At 50.5% G+C, this 20,078-nt stretch overlaps 1 protein-coding gene across 8 annotated transcripts in view; it reads right to left on the bottom strand.

The window, feature by feature from the left end:
- LRRC27 (leucine rich repeat containing 27) overlaps positions 1–20,078 on the bottom strand; it is a 50,128-nt gene that overhangs the window by 17,672 nt on the left and 12,378 nt on the right. For 3 of the 8 annotated variants that reach the window (XM_050805502.1, XM_050805504.1, XM_050805503.1), the window contains exons 3-9: positions 18,973–19,103; positions 17,652–17,754; positions 13,540–13,598; positions 10,577–10,749; positions 7,176–7,548; positions 3,835–3,981; positions 398–494 (exon numbers count right to left, since the gene is read on the bottom strand). In XM_050805502.1, coding sequence (XP_050661459.1) covers positions 398–494; positions 3,835–3,981; positions 7,176–7,548; positions 10,577–10,749; positions 13,540–13,598; positions 17,652–17,754; positions 18,973–19,103 — 1,083 coding nt within the window. Of the gene's footprint in view, positions 1–397; positions 495–3,260; positions 3,411–3,834; positions 3,982–7,175; positions 7,549–10,576; positions 10,750–13,539; positions 13,599–17,651; positions 17,755–18,972; positions 19,104–19,237; positions 19,332–20,078 lie in introns of those variants that run through there. The other 5 variants (XM_050805505.1, XM_050805506.1, XM_050805507.1 and 2 more) reach the window with 4 other exon arrangements.

Raw genomic sequence — 20,078 nt, 5'->3', positions numbered from 1 at the left:
GGAAACTGCCTGCCCCGAGGTCCAGAGACCAAGGGTGAGGAGCCCAGAAAGACCTCTGTAGGGCCCACCTCAACCTCAGCTGCTTTTTATCTTTTGAATCTTTTCCCCCATCTCCTCTTCCCCCTTCCCTCTGAGCTTCTAATTCCTCAGACAAGAGCCAAAGTCAGTGAGCCGAGAGGCAAGCCCTCAAGGCTGGGGCAGGAAGCTGTCCCCTCCGGCTGGGCAGTGAGCAATGGTTCTGGATGCTGCACTCCAACCCAGCCCCACCAGCCAGCAGCCTGCACAAGCAGCTTCCTCCCCAGGTCTGGGCTCATCCTCCACAGACAGGGATGCGTGTGAGCACCCACCCACCCCCGGGATTGGACTAGTGTCCGGTCGCCGCCCACACCTGCCGTACCATGCTCCTCCGAGGAGGCAGGAGTTTGCTGAGCTCTTCCTTCCTCTTCCTCATCCTCTGGGCTCGCTCTCTCCACTCCTGCAGTGCCCTTTTCTCTCTGGAGAAAGGGAAGGTTAATGTCATAAGTTACAGGCAGCTTTGAGCCAAGGCTACAGGATTTCTCTGTCATTTTACAGCTTGTGGTGCACCTGTCTCCAGGGAGCACAGGCTGGGGGTGTGCATGCCCTGGGTGGGAGTCTGAACCACAGCCTCTTCCTCCCAGCACGACTGGGCAGAGCCGGGAATGCCGGGTTCTATCCCGAAGCTCTGTGTGTTGGTGCTGCCAGCACTGACTGACGCTGGGGGCCAGCCCCACCCAGTGACCGAGGAAAAGGCATCACCACCCCTTTCAGGTAAGGGCACCAGCGGGGACTGCCACCGCAAGCACTGCACGACCGGTGGGGGTGCCTGGCTGCGGGTACTTGTCGACATAAGGTCTGTCTGTGGAAGATCTGAATGCTTGTCTCCAGGTCTCTCCCTTCAGACACTTGAGTTTCACTTTTAAAAACAGGCATCTGGCCGAGGCGGGTGGATCACAAGGTCAGGAGATCGAGACCATCCTGCCTAACACGGTGAAACCCCGTCTCTACTAAAAATACAAAAAATTAGCCAGGTGTAGTAGCAGGCGCCTGTAGTCCCAGCTACTCGGGAGGCTGAGACAGGAGAATCACTGGAACCCGGGAGGCGGAGGTTGCAGTGAGCCAAGATTGCGCCACTGCACTCCAGCCTGGGTGACCGAGCAAGACTCTGTCTCAAAAAATAAAATAAAAATAAAAATAAAATAAAATAAGACAAAAACAGGCATCTTCAGGCCTCCCCAATCCTGAGCCAGAGTCACATGCTCCTTCCTCACAGCTCGTCGCCTAGGACTGTGAACATCCCAAGTAACGCCCACATCTGTGGCTGGGCTGGGCTCCTCGTGTGTGGCTGGGGTGGAATCAGGTCCCTAAGAGCCATCGCCCAGGCCCAGGGCTCCACCCCCGGAAGGCCACATCTCCAGCATGCAGGACTCCTGTGGTTGGTACCCCCTCTCCATCCTGCCCCCAGATCTGGCCTCCTCTTGTCTCTCCCATCATCATCCTGGATGCCTGGGCCCTAGCCTGGGTTTTCCCCGACACCTCCACCCGACCTCTGCTCTTCCTTCCTTGTGGTCACAGCAGCTCAGCACTCCTAGACTCCACCCGGCCTATGGCCCACCTCTGACCACCTTCCTGCTGAGGGCTCCATCCTGAGTCAGTGCTGCCAGGAATCAGAGCCTGGTCGTGTCCTCCCCCGGTGCCACCTCAGGGCACAGGTGGTCTCACCAGCTGCCTCAGGTAAGGCCATGTCCTAACACCTGCCTGAGTGGGTCCCAGGCCCCAACCCCCAGCCCCAGCCAGGTTGGTGCCCCCCATGTCCCCACTCAGCACCGTGTGTGGCACTGGCCCCGCTGCGCTCCTGGACAAGGGCCCCCACTTAGTGTCACTGTCTTCTGGTCAAAGGGGTGACGCTGTTCACAGGGTTGATGTGAAGGGGCCGGCTCTGCTGGGTCTGGACCCTCCGAACAGGCCTGTGGAGCTGCTCACTAGGAGACTGCAGGACACTGGCTCTGGGCTCCAGGCAGGAAAACAAAGAAGAGAGGGTTCACTTGCTCTTTGTATCCAAGAACTTCTCTTCCATGAAGGTGTGGGATGAGCCTGATGTTTGGGGGTGAGAGTGCTCTTTCTGCCCACCGCAGTTGGTGGTGCCCCAAGAGCCTAAGGCAGGGGCTGTGCCTGCGGAAGGTCTCACCACAATCACCTCCATCACAGCCATGGCCAAGAGGGTGCGGGTGAGTGGGACTCCCACAGACAGCCTCCTGGCATGGCAAGTGATACCTGAGGAGTCAACAGGGCAGGTATCTGGACCGCCCACTTCAGAAAATGGTGCCCTGAAATTGGCAGAGCCGAACAGGAGTGGGACCCGCCTGCAGCAGGGAAGGGCGGTGCCTGCTGGGGCACACAGAGAGGGGAAGGCAGCTGGCATGCTCGACAGGCAGGGCCGGTCCTGAGGGGCTCACCTCGCAGTGAGGGACGGGCCCGGCTCTGTAGAGCTACCCCGAGGGACAGTGTGGGGCGACTGATGGGCACCAAAGGAAAGCCTTCCCAGTGCTCCCTGGGCCCCAGCAGCTGTGGCCTGTGGCTGGCAAGACCTGGTCCCACAGTGATGGGCTTTCTGGAGCAGCCCAGACCACACTCCCATGTCCTAGGACAGCCCTAGAGCAGTCAGTCAGCCTCATCCCTGCCCATCAATATGACAGCCTAGGGCAGGGGACCAGCTCGGAGGGCTTCACCTCACTCATATTTTTACTGAAAAAAAGACAACCAACTACAATGTCTGTCTGGACATCAGGTGACAGCTATGGACAATCACAGAAACTGTGTGCTAAACACGGTCCCTATCACACGGTCCCAAGAGAAAACAGCACACACACAATGGGGTGGCTTCAGGAGGGTTTATTCATGTTGGGGAGGGAGCAGGTGAGCCACAGGGGCAGTGCAGGAGCCCTGTGCCAGTCAGGGCCGGGCTGCAGCTATCGCAGGACAGACCAGGGAAGGAGAGATTGCCGGAACCCAGAAGGAGGGAGAGGCTGGACTCGGCCAGCTCCAGGCAGCTCAGAGAGAAGCTGGGCAAGTAAAGACGAGGCCCTCGCTCTCCTCTTCCTCCTTGGCCTCCTGCTGGGAGCCCCCACTGGCCAAAGCCAACCACCAAGTGAGGGCCACAGGGGTGCTATGGCTGCGGTCCATGCCGGCCGGACTCCTGGGGCCCAGGGATGGGTGGAGCCAGGTGGTCAGTGGAGCTGGAGGACAGAGAAGACACTGAGGACACTGAGCACGTTGGCCGACACGCCTCACAAGGTGGTGGCACTGGTGGCGGTCACAGCAACACAAGAATGAACCTCCCTGACGACTATGGCAGGGCCTGGGACACTCCAGGGAAAGTGAGGAGGAGAGGACTGAGGAAAAACAAGAAACGAGGGAAAAGGACAAGCAAGCAGGCAGGTGTCGTGAGGAAGCCAGGGCAAAGACGGACACAAGGGGGTGACCACAAGCACTGCACCTGCGCCTGCCCCCCACGGAGGCCTCGGGGCTGCAAACAAGGGAGTCCATGCATGCAAGGCCCTGCAGACCATGAGCACCTGCGCCTGCCCCACACGGAGGCCACAGGGCTGCAAACAAGCGAGCCCATGCACGGCGCTGCAGACCACAGGGGCACGTGCGGCTTGGCTTCCAGGTGAGGAGGAGATGGATCCTGGATCAGCATCAGTGAGGGGAGAACTAACTAAACACTTCCACAAGGGCTGCCATAAAATCACAGCCCAGCCCCAGCTCCAGGTGCACTGGGCCGGCTGCGCGGACCCCCGCCTTGTGTGGACTCACCGTCTCTGCTGCTCCATCAGAGCCTGCTTCTCCCGGAGCTCTCGGAGTGCCGCCGCTCGGCTCTCTTCCAGTCTTTTTGCTCGGATCGCCATTTGGTACGGTGACAAGAGGTCGGGTAAGATGTCCCTGGAGGAGGCCATGTTCCTTCTAAAATTACAGAGTATTTTTAGCCGAATGTTTAACAAAACCCTGTGACGGTAACTCATACAACATGTGAAATGTAAAAGGAGGGCCTGTGGCTCATCTGCTCATCAGAACAACTACCACAACTAGAAGCTGCAGTCACCCCACAGAGTCCACAGTCTTGACTGTTGATTTCAGGACATGTAATGAAGATGCATGGATGGCAGCACAACATTGTCCCAATGCGCCCACTGCCAGCCAGCTACTTTCCCGGGACGCTTGACAGTCAGCCTGGGAAATGCACCTGAAGGACATGCAGCCTCGGCAGCTGCACCTGCCCTGCTTGAGACCGATGCCACCCCCTGTCTGAGCTGGACAGATGCCCACAGAAGCAGGGGTCCTGGCCAGCAGCTCACCCGGGCTGGAGGATGTGACATGCCTGGAGTTCAGGTGCACGAGGTGACGATACAGCAGGTCGGAATCCTGCTGCTGGGTGATGTGGGGGCAGGGGCGGGGCAGGCAAGGCCATCAGAAGGCGCCTGGCCTCCATACACACATTCAGGCAGGGTCAGATACTGGGTCCTGCTTGAAGGAAGCCCGCAGTACAGCAGAGGGGACAGCCAGTAACACCGTGGGGCCTCACGGTGCTGGGGACTCCCTCTCCCTGCCCAAGAGAGGGAGCTGATAGGTGTGCCCTGGTGTTTCCTCCCAGGGAAAATGCCTGGGGAAAACCAGGCCAGAGATAGGGGCTCTGAGCCCAGGACTGACAGCCAGCCAGGTTCCAGAACATGACACCTCCTCGCCACGACCCTTGCACCAAAGCAGCTTGAGAAACACAACGGGAAGCCCTGCCTGGTCTTCCCTCCAGAACCAACACCTCGCCCAGAGGAGAAAGGCCCATCCCATTCCAGACCTGCCCTGTGCAAGCCTCACACCAGCAGCACATCTTGGGAGGCCACAACCAAGCATCATGCCTGGTGGTCACGTCCCAGGAGGCTGGCCCACACCCCCGCCCCCACGCTGCACGACCTCTCACCCTCGCCTTCCCCATCTGCACGGGAACAGCAGTGACTGTCCCAGCAGAGCAGAGAAGGCAGGCACGGCCTGTGCTATGGGACAGGGGTCACCTGGGCTGCGTGCTGGGCACTGGCCTTTATTTAACTTGCTGCTTTTGGAAGAGCAGGTGGCCCGGCCTCTATGGAACACCAGGTTTCCCCTTGTGGTCTCAGGGTCCGGAGAAGTGTGGAGGAGCTGCCCCAGAGGAAGGCCTGCTGGATGTCAGAATTAGGCTGGGGCAGTGATGCTCCGTCATACTCCAGCTCCATGTCTGATGACTTCAGAATGCTTTTATTCCCTCCCATTATAATTGTGGGATTTCAGGACCAGACCATTATTTACCTACGATTTTTACATAACATTACTTTTCTTGTAAGTATTTTGGACACAAGCACTCAGCCTCATAAACAGGCCCAGGCCACGCGAGTCACCTTGGACTGGGCCTGCTGCTCCCACCATGCCCACTGCTCCCCAGCCAGAGAACACAGAACAGCGCCAGCTTCCCGAGTCCCAGACCCTCAGGAAGGGCCACCATTCCGAGCGTGGACCAGGGCCATAATCTCAGAGCTTCTCCTTAATACTTATGACCCCATGACAACCCGACCAAGTGGGGAAACTGAGGCCCCGATAATGCATGTGACATCACAACCACCCCCGTGGGAAAGCTGAGGCAGAGCAGCTCTCTATGGCTCACTCTGGGCAGAGGCAGCAGAGGGGGAAGACAACATTCAGGGCCCCCCAACCATGGGGCACGGGCTCCAGGTTGAGGCTTCCTGCCAGAGGCTCCAGTTCTCTGCTCCAGCTCCCAAGCCACCCAAAGCAATCTCCGAAGGCTAGGGTCTAGTATCCAAATCTGACGTATCGATCAAATTGTAAGTACTACTAATAAGCATACCACAATTCACTTGGATTAACTATTATTAGAGTTCCTAACAACAAATAAATAAATGAAGGGAGGAGGGGAGAAAAGAGGATTCTAAGCAGCAGGCCCAGCGTATTCCTGCCCTTTCACCGCGCAACTGTGTGGACTGAGAACATCACGAGTGTGTTGGAGCCTCCGAGGCCTCACTGAAGCTGGGAACCTGCCGTGCGTGCTGCCAGGACATCCTACACTTTAATTTGTTAGTAATGCTTCCAAGGTTGGTTTTGTTCTGTTTTGAATGTTCAAACCTACAGGACAGCTGAAAGATCAGGGCCGCGAGCGCTCCATGCCGACGCCTCCCGGAAGGTCTGGTGCCATCGTGCGCCTGCCCATGCTGGCTGCTGCGTGGAGCCTGAGGGCCCACAGACCACCACGGCCTCCCAGAATCTGCACCCCCCTTAAGCCATTGTTGTCCCCTTGGCTATGACAATGTGCCTCTCGAGAATGCATGATCTAGATTCACCAACTGTTATTTTACAGCATTCTCTCTCTAGATATTTATACACACACAGGCACACACACGCACACCACAGATACACACCTCCTATATGTGTAGGCGCACGCCCTGCCGCACCCATGACTCAGTGTTTCTCTCATGTAGCCTCTGCAGAGCCTGTTCTCCAGGGACCCTCGCCCTGGGTGTGAAAGGAAAATAAAATCTCGGCCCCAAACTCACTGTGCCAAAGGGAAAGGTAAGCTTGGGAAGCGGGCCGCACAATGACTGCCTTCCTTTTGTCCCCAGGCAGCTGCCATTTATTTTCTGCATAACTGACCTTTCCCCCAACTCCTCTCTTTTCACAGGTAAAATGTGGATTCAGTGAGCGCTGATCGAAGCCCCACAGGAATGTGACCACTTGGCTCACCACCTGCCCCCACTTTTACTTTTCTATCCTCCTTCCTCTGCTGCCCATTGTTTCTCCTTTAAACGCTGACGTCCTCAAAGCTCTCTCTGGAGAAAGCACAGGCCATAGATCTTACTGTCACTTGTGTTTCTTTTCCCTGGGCGCATCCTCAACCTTGGCAAACTCAGCTTCTGAATGGACTGGGCTCTGACGCAGACGCGCTGGGCTTGATGCAGGTCCCCATTATCCTAAACCCGGGACCGGCACTTGCCGCACAGTAAACAGCGGCAATGTGAAGGGACACTTTAAAAGCTGGACCTGATGTTTTAAAAGATAATTTAAAATAATTGTATGAATTTGCAAAGATCAAGAAAATCCCTGTTGCTTTTAAGTTTTACCTGAAAACGTGTCTTGGCTTTGGCAGTTCTTTCTCGCTGTTCAAGGCCGCCTTGAGATTTGGAGGTAATTCCCTCGGTAAGAGCTGATTTCCCAGAGTGTCTGCCTTCACGTGCTCAACAATCTCCTGCCTCAGCTTCCAAAAGCGCCTGATCTCCTCCTCGCTGGGCCACTGCTCTGAGGAGTCAGCAGACTTCCTGAGCTCACTCAGGTCTGGCTTTACCACAGGCGGGAGAAAGCCGGCCTTCTCTTTCATCACAGCCCCCTCTGGGCCCTGAGCGTTCACAGCTCCTTCGTTAGATGCGTGGTCTCCGGACAACTCCAATCCTGGGCTCGGGAGGTCATGGAAGGTCATCTCTTCAACCGGTGGAGCCTCTGGTAGAGGAAGAAATCGCTTTAGCAGCTACCATCAACGCCATTCCTCTATGACTCACTCAAAGCCAGTGATGGCGCCTCTGTGAAGAGGACCTGGGTGGTGGGGGGTTGGGTGCCCAGATCCTCCATGGCCACCATATTCCCTGTCAATCCAAACAATTGCTGTCACCCCACCTGCACCATGCTAGGCTTCTACGCTGCGGCACGCAAAGCAGTTACACGCGGAGGGAATGGAAACAACACTGCCAGAAGCACACTGGGACCCTCCCACGCAGGCCCCGCCGGGCGCCCCGACCCTCCCACGCAGGCCCCGCCGGGCGCCCCTGACCCTCCCACGCAGGCCCCGCCGGGCGCACCTGACCCTCCCACGCAGGCCCCGCCAGACACGCGTGACCTTCCCACATAGGCCTCACCACTTTGTAGGGACTTTTTGTATGTGTACACAGGGCAATCTCACCACATTTAATCAACATTTCTGCTTCCCCTCAGATCACTTAGAATCTCTATTTCTAAGTAATGTTTAGCCCGTTATGCTTGCTTTTCTTGTTTGGTGATGCTTTTGTTGACTTTCTCAAAACATGACTTCAGGGAGGTGCTCCAGGCACTTCGGGAGCCACCGGGACCTAGTGGCCAGTCTTCTCCCAGCACGTGCCCATCACGACCTGAAGGCTGAGACCCCAGGTGGCCATGGCAGTGGACACAGGTGCATGGACATCACGCCCCCGGCTGCCAGACGCTCCTGACTGCTGCATGCTCAGGGTCTTAAGTTTGAAAGGAAAAGTTTTAAAAAATGGGCAAACATGCTTCAAAATGTCCTAAGAAGCTGTAAAATTTCCCCTGGGGCACAAGTGACTAGAAACATGCATATTTGAACAATCTGCCTGCGGTTGGGGCCAGAGACAAATCTGAAATTCATGAAAATGTAAGCAGACAGGAAAAATGGGATACCAGCAAAAAGACTTTTTTTTTCTTTTTTTTTTTTTTTAAAGATGGAATCTCGCTCTGTCGCCCAGGCTGGAGTGCAGTGGCACCATCTTGGCTCACTGCAAGCTCCGCCTCACAGGTTCACGCCATTCTCCTGCCTCAGTCTCCTGAGTAGCTGGGACTATAGGCGCCCGCCACCACGCCCGGCTAATTTTTTGTATTTTAGTAGAGATGGAGTTTCACTGTGTTAGCCAGGATGGTCTCGATCTCCTGACCTCATGATCCGCCCACCTCAGCCTCCCAAAGTGCTGGGATTACAGGTGTGAGCCACCGCGCCCGGCCAGCAAAAAGAGGTTTTAAAGTAATTGAAAGGGCAAAGTGCTAAAAATGTACATAGTAGCTGAAAAATCACTCCAGGTGGCCCTAAAAACTAATAGAGAAGAGTTAGAAAATATTTATTTTTGACCAGTCACTTAATGTATTTTTTTCAAACTTACAGAAAAGTTGCAAGAACTCTGCTGAGAAGTTGGTGGGCCCTGCACTCCCTCAGCAGCCGCTGCTGCCTGGCCCCCGAGGCTGTCTGCCCCCGCGAGCCTGCCCGCCCCTGCCTCTCTGTCTGGGGGTGCTCCTGCATGTCCTCAAACACTCAAGCGTAACTTCAGACATCCTGCCCTTCCACCCACAGATGGAGACACTCACACATCACCATAGCGATTCACCAACCAGAAGCGTCCCATCGCTGACTTCTGTCATTCACTGGCTGGCCTTCCTCACGCCTTCATACTGTTCCAGTAATGTCCTGTATCATATTTGTCCTGGCCCAGGATCCAATTTAGGATGAAGCATCACATCCAGTTTCCTATTCTTTTAGTCTCCTTCAATCAGAATGAACCTTCAACTTCTCTTTTTTATCCTGATCCTCCAGCGGAGCCTGTGTCCCCTGAGCCCCCTACGTCCTGGCTCCGGCTGTGCCTGACGGTTCTGCCCCTCCATCCTTGTCCCGGCTGTCTCCAGGTCCGGGTCCTACCTCTCCTCTGCCACCCCATGCCCTCAGCTACTTGTCACCACTCCTGCCAGGTGCCCAGTGCCCTCCACACTTCCAGTCCAGCGGCTAATTTTCTTTTTCTATTCTTATCACAACATCTTGGCAGCGTCAGGGTCAAGGGTGCCAGAGCCAGGCGGCTTCAGTGCGATGCACCAACGGAGGACACTACAACCTGGTTAAAATATGTTTACAAACAACTCAGCAAGCACAGGGCCAACTGCTGATTCTTAATCATTTAAAATAATTTCCAAATAGAGGCCATCTGGGTCAAAAGTGCAAGGTCAGTTATTTACAAAGACCTAATTATTTACACAATTCAATTACAACATATATATAATTATCTCGGCTAATTGTTCCAAACATATGCATTTTTCTTAAGTATCAAAGTACATCACAAATAGTAAAATTTTAAATATTCTGAAAATATTTCAGAATATGCACTTTTTTGGCGAGCCTTCATTATGATTCTCCTTTATCACCATTTAACTTTGCTTTTTCCAAGTGTAACCACAATGCATACTCAAGACCAGAACACATCATGAGCATCTGAAAATACCTGGCTGGTCAGTATGTTGAAAGAATGGAACAGGTTAGTGAGCACCCACCGACGAGGTGATTAGATAAAACGTGTCTACAGGGCCATTTTCCTGCCAATTTCCTTGTACCTCGCTAGGAAGGAGGACTATTCCATTGTGCTTATTTTAAAATCACTGTCTAATGGAGAGTCGAGTGTCTAATGGAGCATCGAGTCATTCCTGAAGCAGCTGCCTGTGGGTGGCTTGGAGGTGATAACTGTTTCATTTGATCGATCACAATAAAATTCTACCAAAATCCACTCAAGACAGGATCCATAATGTGCCCAGATTTACAGAACCAAGGAAAAGACACAGAGATGACTGGGTCGGCCTGAGATCAGTGTACACTGTGTCAACTCAGCAGAGGACGCATGGCTCCTGTACGTCTCGGGATGTTACTGAAGAGAAGACAGGTTCTAACCTGATTTTAAAAAGCTGTAACTTCAACGTTAATGTGATTTGTCGTAAATCACCTCCTACGAACCTTGAGAAGCTGGGTTTCTGGGGAGAGAGTGTTCTACTGCCCACATCCGCAGGAAGTGCTGGATAGCCACCAATCCCTTCTGCACAATGAGCTGCGGAGGGAATTCCAGAGGGCAGTGTCTTAAGTTCAGTGCTTTCAGTGTGGTTACACTCCCTGCAGTGGAGAAAAAAAAACTGCCAGCATTTTATATACCATTCTTGAAATGAAAATGAGGAACAAATAATAGTAACTTTTCACATTTTAAAATATGATTCTACTCAGTATTTGGGGTACAATGATGTTAACAGAGTCTAAGATCTGCTTTAAAGGTAACTCTGCAGGAGACAGATTCTACAAATTAAGACCAGGATAGTTACCAAAAAACAAATAAATAAAATCAAACAAACAGAAGCAGCCACAACCACCATCACAATTCTGTAAAATTCAGAATACGAAGTTGCTATATTATCTAAAATGCCCATTTTCAACATAAAACTACAAGACATGCAAAGAAAAGGAAAAGGTACCCTACACGCAGGAAAAGAGCAGACAATGGAAACTGTCTTCGAGGAGGCCCAGATGTTGGGTTTAACAAAGACTTCAAAGTAGCCATTTAAATATGTTCAAGCGAATGAAGAAAATCGTGTTTAATTAGAAGAAAACAAAATACAAGGGCTCCACAAATGTGAAATGTCACTAAAAATGGAAATTATTTGAACACTTGGAGGCTGTGGAAATGATGGCCACTGAGAGATAAGGCTCCCATGGTGGGCAGTGGGCTGATGGGGGCTGGGTCACTCCCCAGGCTCGGGGTGAAGTCCTTGGAATGAGGAGCACTGGGGAAGCACTGCAGGGGCCCTAGTCCTGTGGAGTTTCCCAGTTTGGGGGAGCCAGGGTTCAGTGTGAAAGATGGATGCTTAGATTTGGGGTATTTGTTCTGCCTTTCAGTTGAGCTTGCTTTTCACATAGGGTAAGTATTAGGATCTAAAAACTGCAGATGCTTTATTGGCCCTGTCCGTTAATGGGCTCTGCCCTGAGCTCCATGGTCCAGTTGGAAAACAGAGACTAAACTAGAAGCTGCCTATCTAAATGAAATTAGTTTACTTATCAAATCCTGTGGCAAGTGACTTTGTATTATCTTGTCATCCATTTTTAGTATTCAAACACACCCAAACTCCTTCTTTAAAAAGCTTAAATTCTCTCTGTTCTTTGAGGTATAAATTTGTTATTCTGTTTTCTCTAAACCTGTGTAAGGGTTCCAGCCATAACTTGTTCCATTTACAAAGGCACAATTTAACCCAACTGTTCTTTTGTGTTTTTTTTTTTTGTTTGTTTTTTTAGGGAGAGGGTCTCACCCTGTCATCCAGGTTGGAGTACAGTGGTGCAATCAGAGCTCACTGCAGCCTTGAAGTCCTGGGCTCAAGTTAGCCTCCCCCCTCAGCCTCCTAAGTACCTACGAACACAGGCACACACTACTGCACCTGGCTAATTTTATTTTATTTTACTTTTTGTAGAGATGGGGTCTCACTGTGTTACCCAGGCTGGTTTCAAACTCCTGGCTTCAGAGGATCCTCCCGCCTTGGCGCCCCAAGGTGCTGAGATTACAGGCATGAGCCACTATGCATGGTCTCAACTGTTCTTTCTTTCTTTTTTTTTTTGAGACAGAGTCTTGCTCTGTTGCCCAGGCTGGAGTGCAGTGGCCAGATCTCAGCTCACTGCAAGCTCCGCCTCCCTGGTTTACGCCATTCTCCTGCCTCAGCCTCCTGAGTAGCCGGGACTACAGGCGCCCGCCACCACGCCCGGCTAGTTTTTTGTATTTTTTAGTAGAGACGGGGTTTCACCGTGTTAGCCAGGATAGTCTCGATCTCCTGACCTCGTGATCCACCCGTCTCGGCCTCCCAAAGTGCTGGGATTACAGGCTTGAGCCACTGCGCCCAGGCTCAACTGTTCTTTTAAACTGGTGAGTTTTACCCGATTCATGGCTAATAATAAAATCAAAGCTATAAAATCTTAATGTTTTTACTTTTACGTAACCATGTGTATATGTGTCTGTTTTTATACTGTCCACATGGTAGCAACTGACTTATCAATAAACGAGTACTCATAAATTAGTTCTCCAAAATGCTTTTCTGTTTTGTTTTGTTTTTTGAGACGGAGTCTGGCTCTGTCACCCAGGCTGGAGTGCAGTGGCCGGATCTCAGCTCACTGCAAGCTCCACCTCCCGGGTTTACACCATTCTCCTGCCTCAGCCTCCCGAGTAGCTGGGACTGCATGCGCCCGCCACCACTCCCGGCTAGTTTTTTGTATTTTTTAGTAGAGACGGGGTTTCACCGGGTTAGCCAGGATGGTCTCGATCTCCTGACCTCGTGATCCACCCATCTCGGCCTCCCAAAGTGCTGGGATTACAGGCTTGAGCCACCGTGCCCGGCCTCCAAAATGCTTTTCAAGTTCATAATAGAAATGCCTTCAGAATTTTAGACATTTTTCCTGGGCTACTAGTCAGACAAATGTATACTGTTTCTGCTAGTTATTTTAAAGTCATAAAACTTGCTTCTGTGATAGTTTATGCTTGTTTGATTTGTCTGTTAGCGTATGCCTTTGGTTTTGAGTGTTTAGCTTCTGAGGTCTAAACAAGTGCTCATGATGAGGCCTAGGAACATACGTAAGGGGTCAAACTTCGCAGGAAGGCCAGCGAGATGCAGCGGAGACAGCACGCGGGGCCTGCAGAGGTGTGTGCTGGGCCTTCGGTTTCTTTACCTGTGTGACTGTGCCTCACACAAGGCTCACATGTCACACCTCCATACGAACAGTACGTGCTATATCAACAGCTCTTGAGAGCTACGTTTTCTTAGTCCTAGAAGTAGGAAGGATTTTAAAAATACCTAGCTTACCCTCCTTTGTCATGCCTGATACTTCCATTACAAGGTCTGGTAAGTTCAAAAGATAGCATTTTAAAATCATCTTTCTATTGTGTTATTACTTACCCAGCTCCACAGGTAACATTTTGATAGGATTTTTTTCTAAAAGCAGAGTTTTCAAATGCCTTTAAAGCAAAACAAAACAAAAAAATTTAAAAAGCAGAGAATTAAATGACTATCTCCAAAATATACCATCAAGTTTCTTCGTTTTTCTTCTCTTTCAGGGGCAACTTCAATACAGATACACTTAAATTTACAACATGGACACACAAATGGTCTGCTGCCAAACATAAACATAGACATAAACATAAACACAGGTCTAGCCCTGCTCCACCGACACGCGGGACCAGGCAGTCTGTAGGGGTGGCGGTGTCCCTGCTTTGCAGGGTATTGTACACCTCCAGCCTTTCTCCAGTAGATGCCAGAGGTACCACCCACCCCCAGGTGTGGCAACCACAAATGTCTCCAGACATTACCGACAGTCTCCTTGGGGGCAAAACCTTCCCCAGTTCAGAACCTCTATTTTAGGCTTTCATACCTTCCAGTTACAACCTCACTGTAAACCAGTCTTTCCTAAGATGTGCTGTGAGGAATCCCAGTGTTTTATGATGCTCTGTGAAAAAAGTTTTCTATGGCCAAAATTGCTTGAGAGACTTCCGCTGCACAGTATATCCTGCCCTGCTTGGAAATGAATGATTCATACACTGGGGACTCTGAGAAGCCTCTACATAAGAAACTCAGCTGAGGCAGCATTTCGGGAAGGCACCCACTTTCATTTAACACCTAGTAACATCCTTACAAAATGCAGCCCAAAATATCTCATGGATGCTTGTCTGTTTAGACAGGAAAGAATGTAAACATTTACTAGTTGAATGATAGAAAAATCCATATATTCTATTAAACTCTATCTCGTACCTTTTACTGTACTATGCTTCTTGGTTTTCACAGTTAATTATGATTATTTTTTGAGACAAGGTCTCCACTCTATTGCCCAGGATGGAGTGCAGTGACATAATCTCGGCTCACTGCAACCTCTGCTCACTGCAACCTCTGCCTCCTGGGCTCAAGCAATCCTCCTGCCTCAGCCCCCCGCAGGTAGCTGAGACTAATAGGTGTGTGCCACCACGCCTGGCTGAGCTGAGACTAATGGTGTGTGCCACCACACCTGGCTGAGCTGAGACTAATGGTGTGTGCCACCACGTCTGGCTGAGCTGAGACTAATGGTGTGTGCCACCATGTCTGGCTAATGTTGGTATTTTTTGTAAACACAGGGTATTCCTATGTTGCTCAAGCCAGTTTTGAACTCCTGGACTCAAGTGATCCTCCCGCCTCAGCCTCTCAAAGTGCTGGGATTATAGGTATAAGCCACCATGCCCAACCCTCATTTAAATTATGTTTAATTTTTTATTACCCTACAGGAAAATCAGATTATTTAAGGTTTAGACAATTTTCTTTCTACTTACTTTCTTGGATTTTCCTGGTTATTTGAATTTTTTTTTTTTTTTTTTTTTTTGAGATGGAGTCTCACTCTGTGGCCCAGGCTGGAGTGGAGTGGCGTGCTCTTGGCTCACTGAAACCTCTGCCTGCCGGGTTCAAGCAATTCTCCTGCCTCAGCCTCCCGAATAGCTGGGACTACAGGCACATGCCTCCATGCCCGGCTAATTTTTTTATACTTTTTTTTTTTAGTAGAGATGGAGTTTCACCATGCTGGCCAGGCTGGTCTTGAACTCCTGACCTTGTGATCTGCCCACCTCGGCCTCCCAAAGTGCTGAGATTATAGGCATGAGTCACCGTGCCCGGCTGTTACTTAAAGTTTTTAAGGAATAAACTTTATGAAGTAAACTTTTCTTGAAGTGCACAAAAGTGGATTATTTCAATGTGGTTCTTTCAGTTCATTGTTTTTGGTTTACTCCCTCTGAATTTTGCTTGTATAAAACCAGCCAACAAGAACAGCATCTGCTCTCTGGAAGGTGAACAGAGGCCTCCAGATGCTGAGGAGGGCAGCAAGGGCAGCGCCATGCCCTCGGCTTCTCCAGCACTAGGGCTTCGTCAAGGCAGAAAGGTTCTGGCCACTCAGGTGCTGCTGGGTGGGGCTGGGTTGGGTTTTGCCTGACAGGGATTGCAGGGGGTGCATGTTTACTATTAACCTGAAAGTACAGCACGGGTTTTTCTACCTTATGTAATAATATTATTAAAATATTCTGAAAACACTTTAAATGACAAATTTATAAATGTTAATTCCTTAAATACTATCAATAATTCAAAGCGTACCCACTGATTCTTTTGTTTCATTGATTTTAAAATGAATATATAAAAGTAAATGCTGAGTTGGACTTGTTTGCCTAAGGAGGTAAATGAACTGATCCACGCTTCCCACATCTTCTCTCTGCTAGCAAGCTCACACATCCAAGACGCTGAGAAGGGGGCACGCTAACACCGTCACTGTTTTAATTATGTTTCGAGAGGTTTAAGGCTTTAATAAGCCCATAATCACTTTGCATTTCTGAGTAATATGTCTCAGCTCTGTAGCTGATCTAATTGGAATGTTATCATGGGTTACAAATCACAAATAAAAGTGTATCTTCAAAAACATTAGGCAGCCAGCTTTGGCAAAATCAAAGAATTTTCAAATTTTGAGGACTGTATACTTATTTTAGGGAAAAGACGAGTAGTTATGGGAACAGGTCTTAGTGCACTTACATCCTCTGAGTAGCACTTACTCTCCAGAACTGTGTAAGGCTAAAATGATTTGTGGACAAAATAGCACCCAGTGATTCTAAACCCAGAAGATGATGATCACGTGAAGAAGAAATCCTTCCCAAAGCACTCTCAGCCACAGGCTCAGAAACCTCCCCAGGCCGTGAGGACAGGGTGGACAACTGCCCAGAGTACCTAGCTCCCATGCAGCTCACATAACACGAGCAGCTGGCCGGGCTCAGCAGATGCATCGGCTGAGTCCCGGGACATTCTTCTCCTCGAGGTCCATCTGATCTGCCCTGCAGACCCCGGAGTCCCCAGGAGCCCCATGCAGATGCACCGGGTGTGTTTCCACCTGCTCGAGACACCACTTGTCATTAGGTAAGTAGCTTCCTCGCAGAGCCTGAAGGGTGAATGATGCGTGGTTCTCTTCTATTACGTGTGGCAAAATATACTGACTTCTTATAAAACATTTTTAAAACCGGTGTGAAGGGCCTCCTACAAGCCTCTATTCTACTGTCCCACAGAGGCCACCATGGCTCTTGGGAGACACAATTCCTCATGTAGGAACTGGGGGTGCCCTGGACACCCCTTTCCTTCTTGTGGCCCCACACCCACCCGCATCCCACCAGCTCTGAAGTCCCACCAAAGCCCTGCCATGGCCAGCCATGCCCAGGCTGCCCCTCCTGCATGGGCCGCTGCTGTGGCCCCAGCTGGTGACCTGCCCCACCCTTGCCCTGGAGCCCCCCTCTTCACAGAGTGACTATAAGCCAAGTCTGATGCCACCCTCTCTACTCAAACCCTTCTGTGACTTCCTTTCTAAAATAAAATTCACAAAGAGACCCTGGCCTCTGAGCCCCACTGCCCCTCTTTAGAGACTTCCCCCACCAAATAGGCCTCCCTGCCAGCCTGCACCTGCCAGGCACATGCCCACCTCAGGGCTGTGCCCACACACTCATATCAGAGGAAGGGCTGAAGCACTGGTCAAAAGAGGTTCGGGCAGCTGGGTGTGGGGGCTCACACCTGTCATCCCAGCACTTTGGGAGGCCGAGGCAGGCAGATCACTTGAGGTCAGGAGTTTGAGACCAACCTGGCCAACATGGCAAAACCCTGTTGCAGGGGCCTTTGAAAACAGTATGCTGAGAATAGATAGGGCTCAAGGACAGTATCTCCAATTGAACTTTTAATGAACTCCCGTAGGCGCCAAGAAGGCGGGCAGATAAGGAAGAGCATAGAAACAAGGAACTGAGTAGAAGGTTACATCTGGGAAAAGAAAGTTTGTTTTGCATTGCATTCTTTCTGCTGACGTGGGGTTTATGGAGTATAAATAAAGTGAGGCGGAGGCTCTGAGTGTGGCCGCCATGTTCTCTGTGTGTCTTTGTCTTTTGTGTGTTCTTTCATTCTCCACCACCCCCGGCACGGACCCCAACACCCTGTTTCTACTAAAAATACAAAATTTAGCAGGGCACGGTGGCGCGCACCTGTAATTCCAGTTCCGAATTGCCTGAACCCAGGAGGCAGAGGTTGTAGTGAGCTGAGATCACGCCACTGCACTCCAGCCTGGGGGAGAGAGCGAGACTCCATCTAAAAAAAAAAAAAAGAAAAAAAGAAAAGAAAAGAATAAGAGGTAAGGTGATCATGGCTTCAGAAGGAGAAAAAGCCACGGTGCCAGGGATGTGGACACAGAAGCAGAAGGCTCAGGAAAGAAGGACGTCTCCACAGTGAGAGGAGATTCCTGGCTGATGGGGAAGGGCCAGGCTGAGGAGGGGAAAGGAGGTGTGGCATTTCCACCATGGGCAGGATTACACCCCACAAGTCCACAAGTGGAAATGCAAGGAAACCCTGGGAAGGGAAGTGGTGGGGATGGGCAGGACACCCGGGGCTTGGCTGGGTGCTCCCAGTTTTCCTAAGTGAGAAGAATTTCTCATTACATGCCAAGAACCAATGTGGGTTACACAAGAGCCCTCAGGAGCAAAGGAGCTGGTTTATTTATTTTTTTTGAGACGGACTCTTACTCTGTCGCCCAGACTGGAGTGCAGTGGTGTGATCTCAGCTCACTGCAACCTCCGCCTCCTGGGTTCAAGCAATTCTCTTCCCTCAACCTCCCAAGGAGCTGGGATTACAGGCACCCACCACCATGCCTGGCTAATTTATATATATTTTTATATATATATATATATATATATATATATATTTTTTTTTTTTTTTTTTTGAGATGGAGTATCGCTCTGTCATCCAGGCTGGAGTGCGGTGGCGCGATCTCCGCTCACTGCAAGCTCTGCCTCCTGGGTTCACGCCATTCTCCTGCCTCAGCCTCCCGAGTAGCTGGGACTATAAGCGCCCGCCACCACGCCCGGCTAATTTTTCTATATTTTTAGTAGAGACAGGGTTTGCCATGTTGGCCAGGATGGTCTTGATCTCCTGACCTCAGGTGATCTGCCCACCTCAGTCTCCCAAAGTGCTGGGATTACACGTGTGAGCCACCGCGCCTGGCCAAAGTTGCTGGTTTAACTCGTCAGAGGTATTTCTGATTTTCAGGCAGCTTCATACAAGGAGAGTCAGAGCTGGAATCAGCTGTGATAAAAATCACACCGGCCACCCAGCAAAAAGACACTGTGGCTACCAGCATTTGTTGTGGCACCAAATATCCCAAGTTAGAGTTCTGCATGTCAGGTACATTCAACTGTCGCACCTCTTAGCTGGATTTAAAAATACTATTAAATGTGTCTATTCCGAAATAAAAATTCAATCAAGAGTAAAGGACAAGGATGATTTTAAAATCTGGAAGCATAAACAACTTACCTGTGGGCTCCGATCCCGGAAGGAAGCACCTCAATTCTGTTGTACCGGAGGTCCAGCCAAGTCAGGTTCGGCAGCAACTGAAAGAAATCTTGAGGAATCACACACAGGGAGTTCCTTTGCAGATGCAATTGCTTCCGTGCAAAAGAGAATCAGAGAATGTTTTGTCAACCAACTAATTTTTAAAACATGATATACCCAAAATCCATTTCCAAAAGAACTACTAACCACGTATACTACGTCAAAAAACAAAAACCCAATCTCTTACCCTCAAAAGATGTAAACAGTAAACACGAGAATCAGAAAGAAAAGAACCAGGGCTCCTTCCAGCGGCCTTCCGAGCGGGGACTGGCTTCCTGAAGAGCCGGCACTCTGTTGCTGACCAAGCACATCACTGTTTCTATCCCAAAGCCTGTGACACGGTCTGAATCCTGGGGCTCCACACTCAGTGTCTCGGCCCTTTCTCCAGTGCCTGCCGCAGCACCTGGCCCTTGGCAGCCCCTGAAACCTCCTGTTTACTGAGCAAATAGCCAGAACCATGTCTGGTCTGGGGGACTCAGCCCAACTCAGCCATTAACAGGAAACTAAAAGACAGGGACGGAGATGTCTGCTGTGGTGTTGTCTACGATCAGCAGCACACAGAAATAACCTCGGCAAGCATCATTTCAGAAGCAGATCGACACATCAACTCAGTGATGCTTTAAAGTCATTATAAATAAGGGAAGGTGGAAGATGAAATGTATACACATTGATTTTAGCTGTGTAAAATGCATATAACATATATATAATTTTACAGTCACAGTGTGGGAGGATAATAGCTAATTTTACAATACCATCATTAGTGCTGCTATGTTGTTTATACTCACATTATTATACATATTTATATCTATATTCGTATTGACTGAGGGAGTAGAAACAGATCATTGTTCAGAACAATGATCTCGAAGCCAGACTGCCTGGATTCACATCTACGTTTCAAAATCTATTGGCTGTGTGACCTTGAGCAAGTTCCCGAACCTCTCTGGGCTCCAGTGTCCTCATCTGTGAGACGGGGCAATGTGGGCAGCACTAAAGAGCAGTGCGTGGATTGGCTGCTGTGATTACGTTGC

Source organism: Macaca thibetana, chromosome 9 (genome assembly GCF_024542745.1).
Source record: "Macaca thibetana thibetana isolate TM-01 chromosome 9, ASM2454274v1, whole genome shotgun sequence".
NCBI classification, from domain to species: domain Eukaryota; kingdom Metazoa; phylum Chordata; class Mammalia; order Primates; family Cercopithecidae; genus Macaca; species Macaca thibetana.
This window is presented reverse-complemented; position numbering and strand designations above follow the sequence as displayed.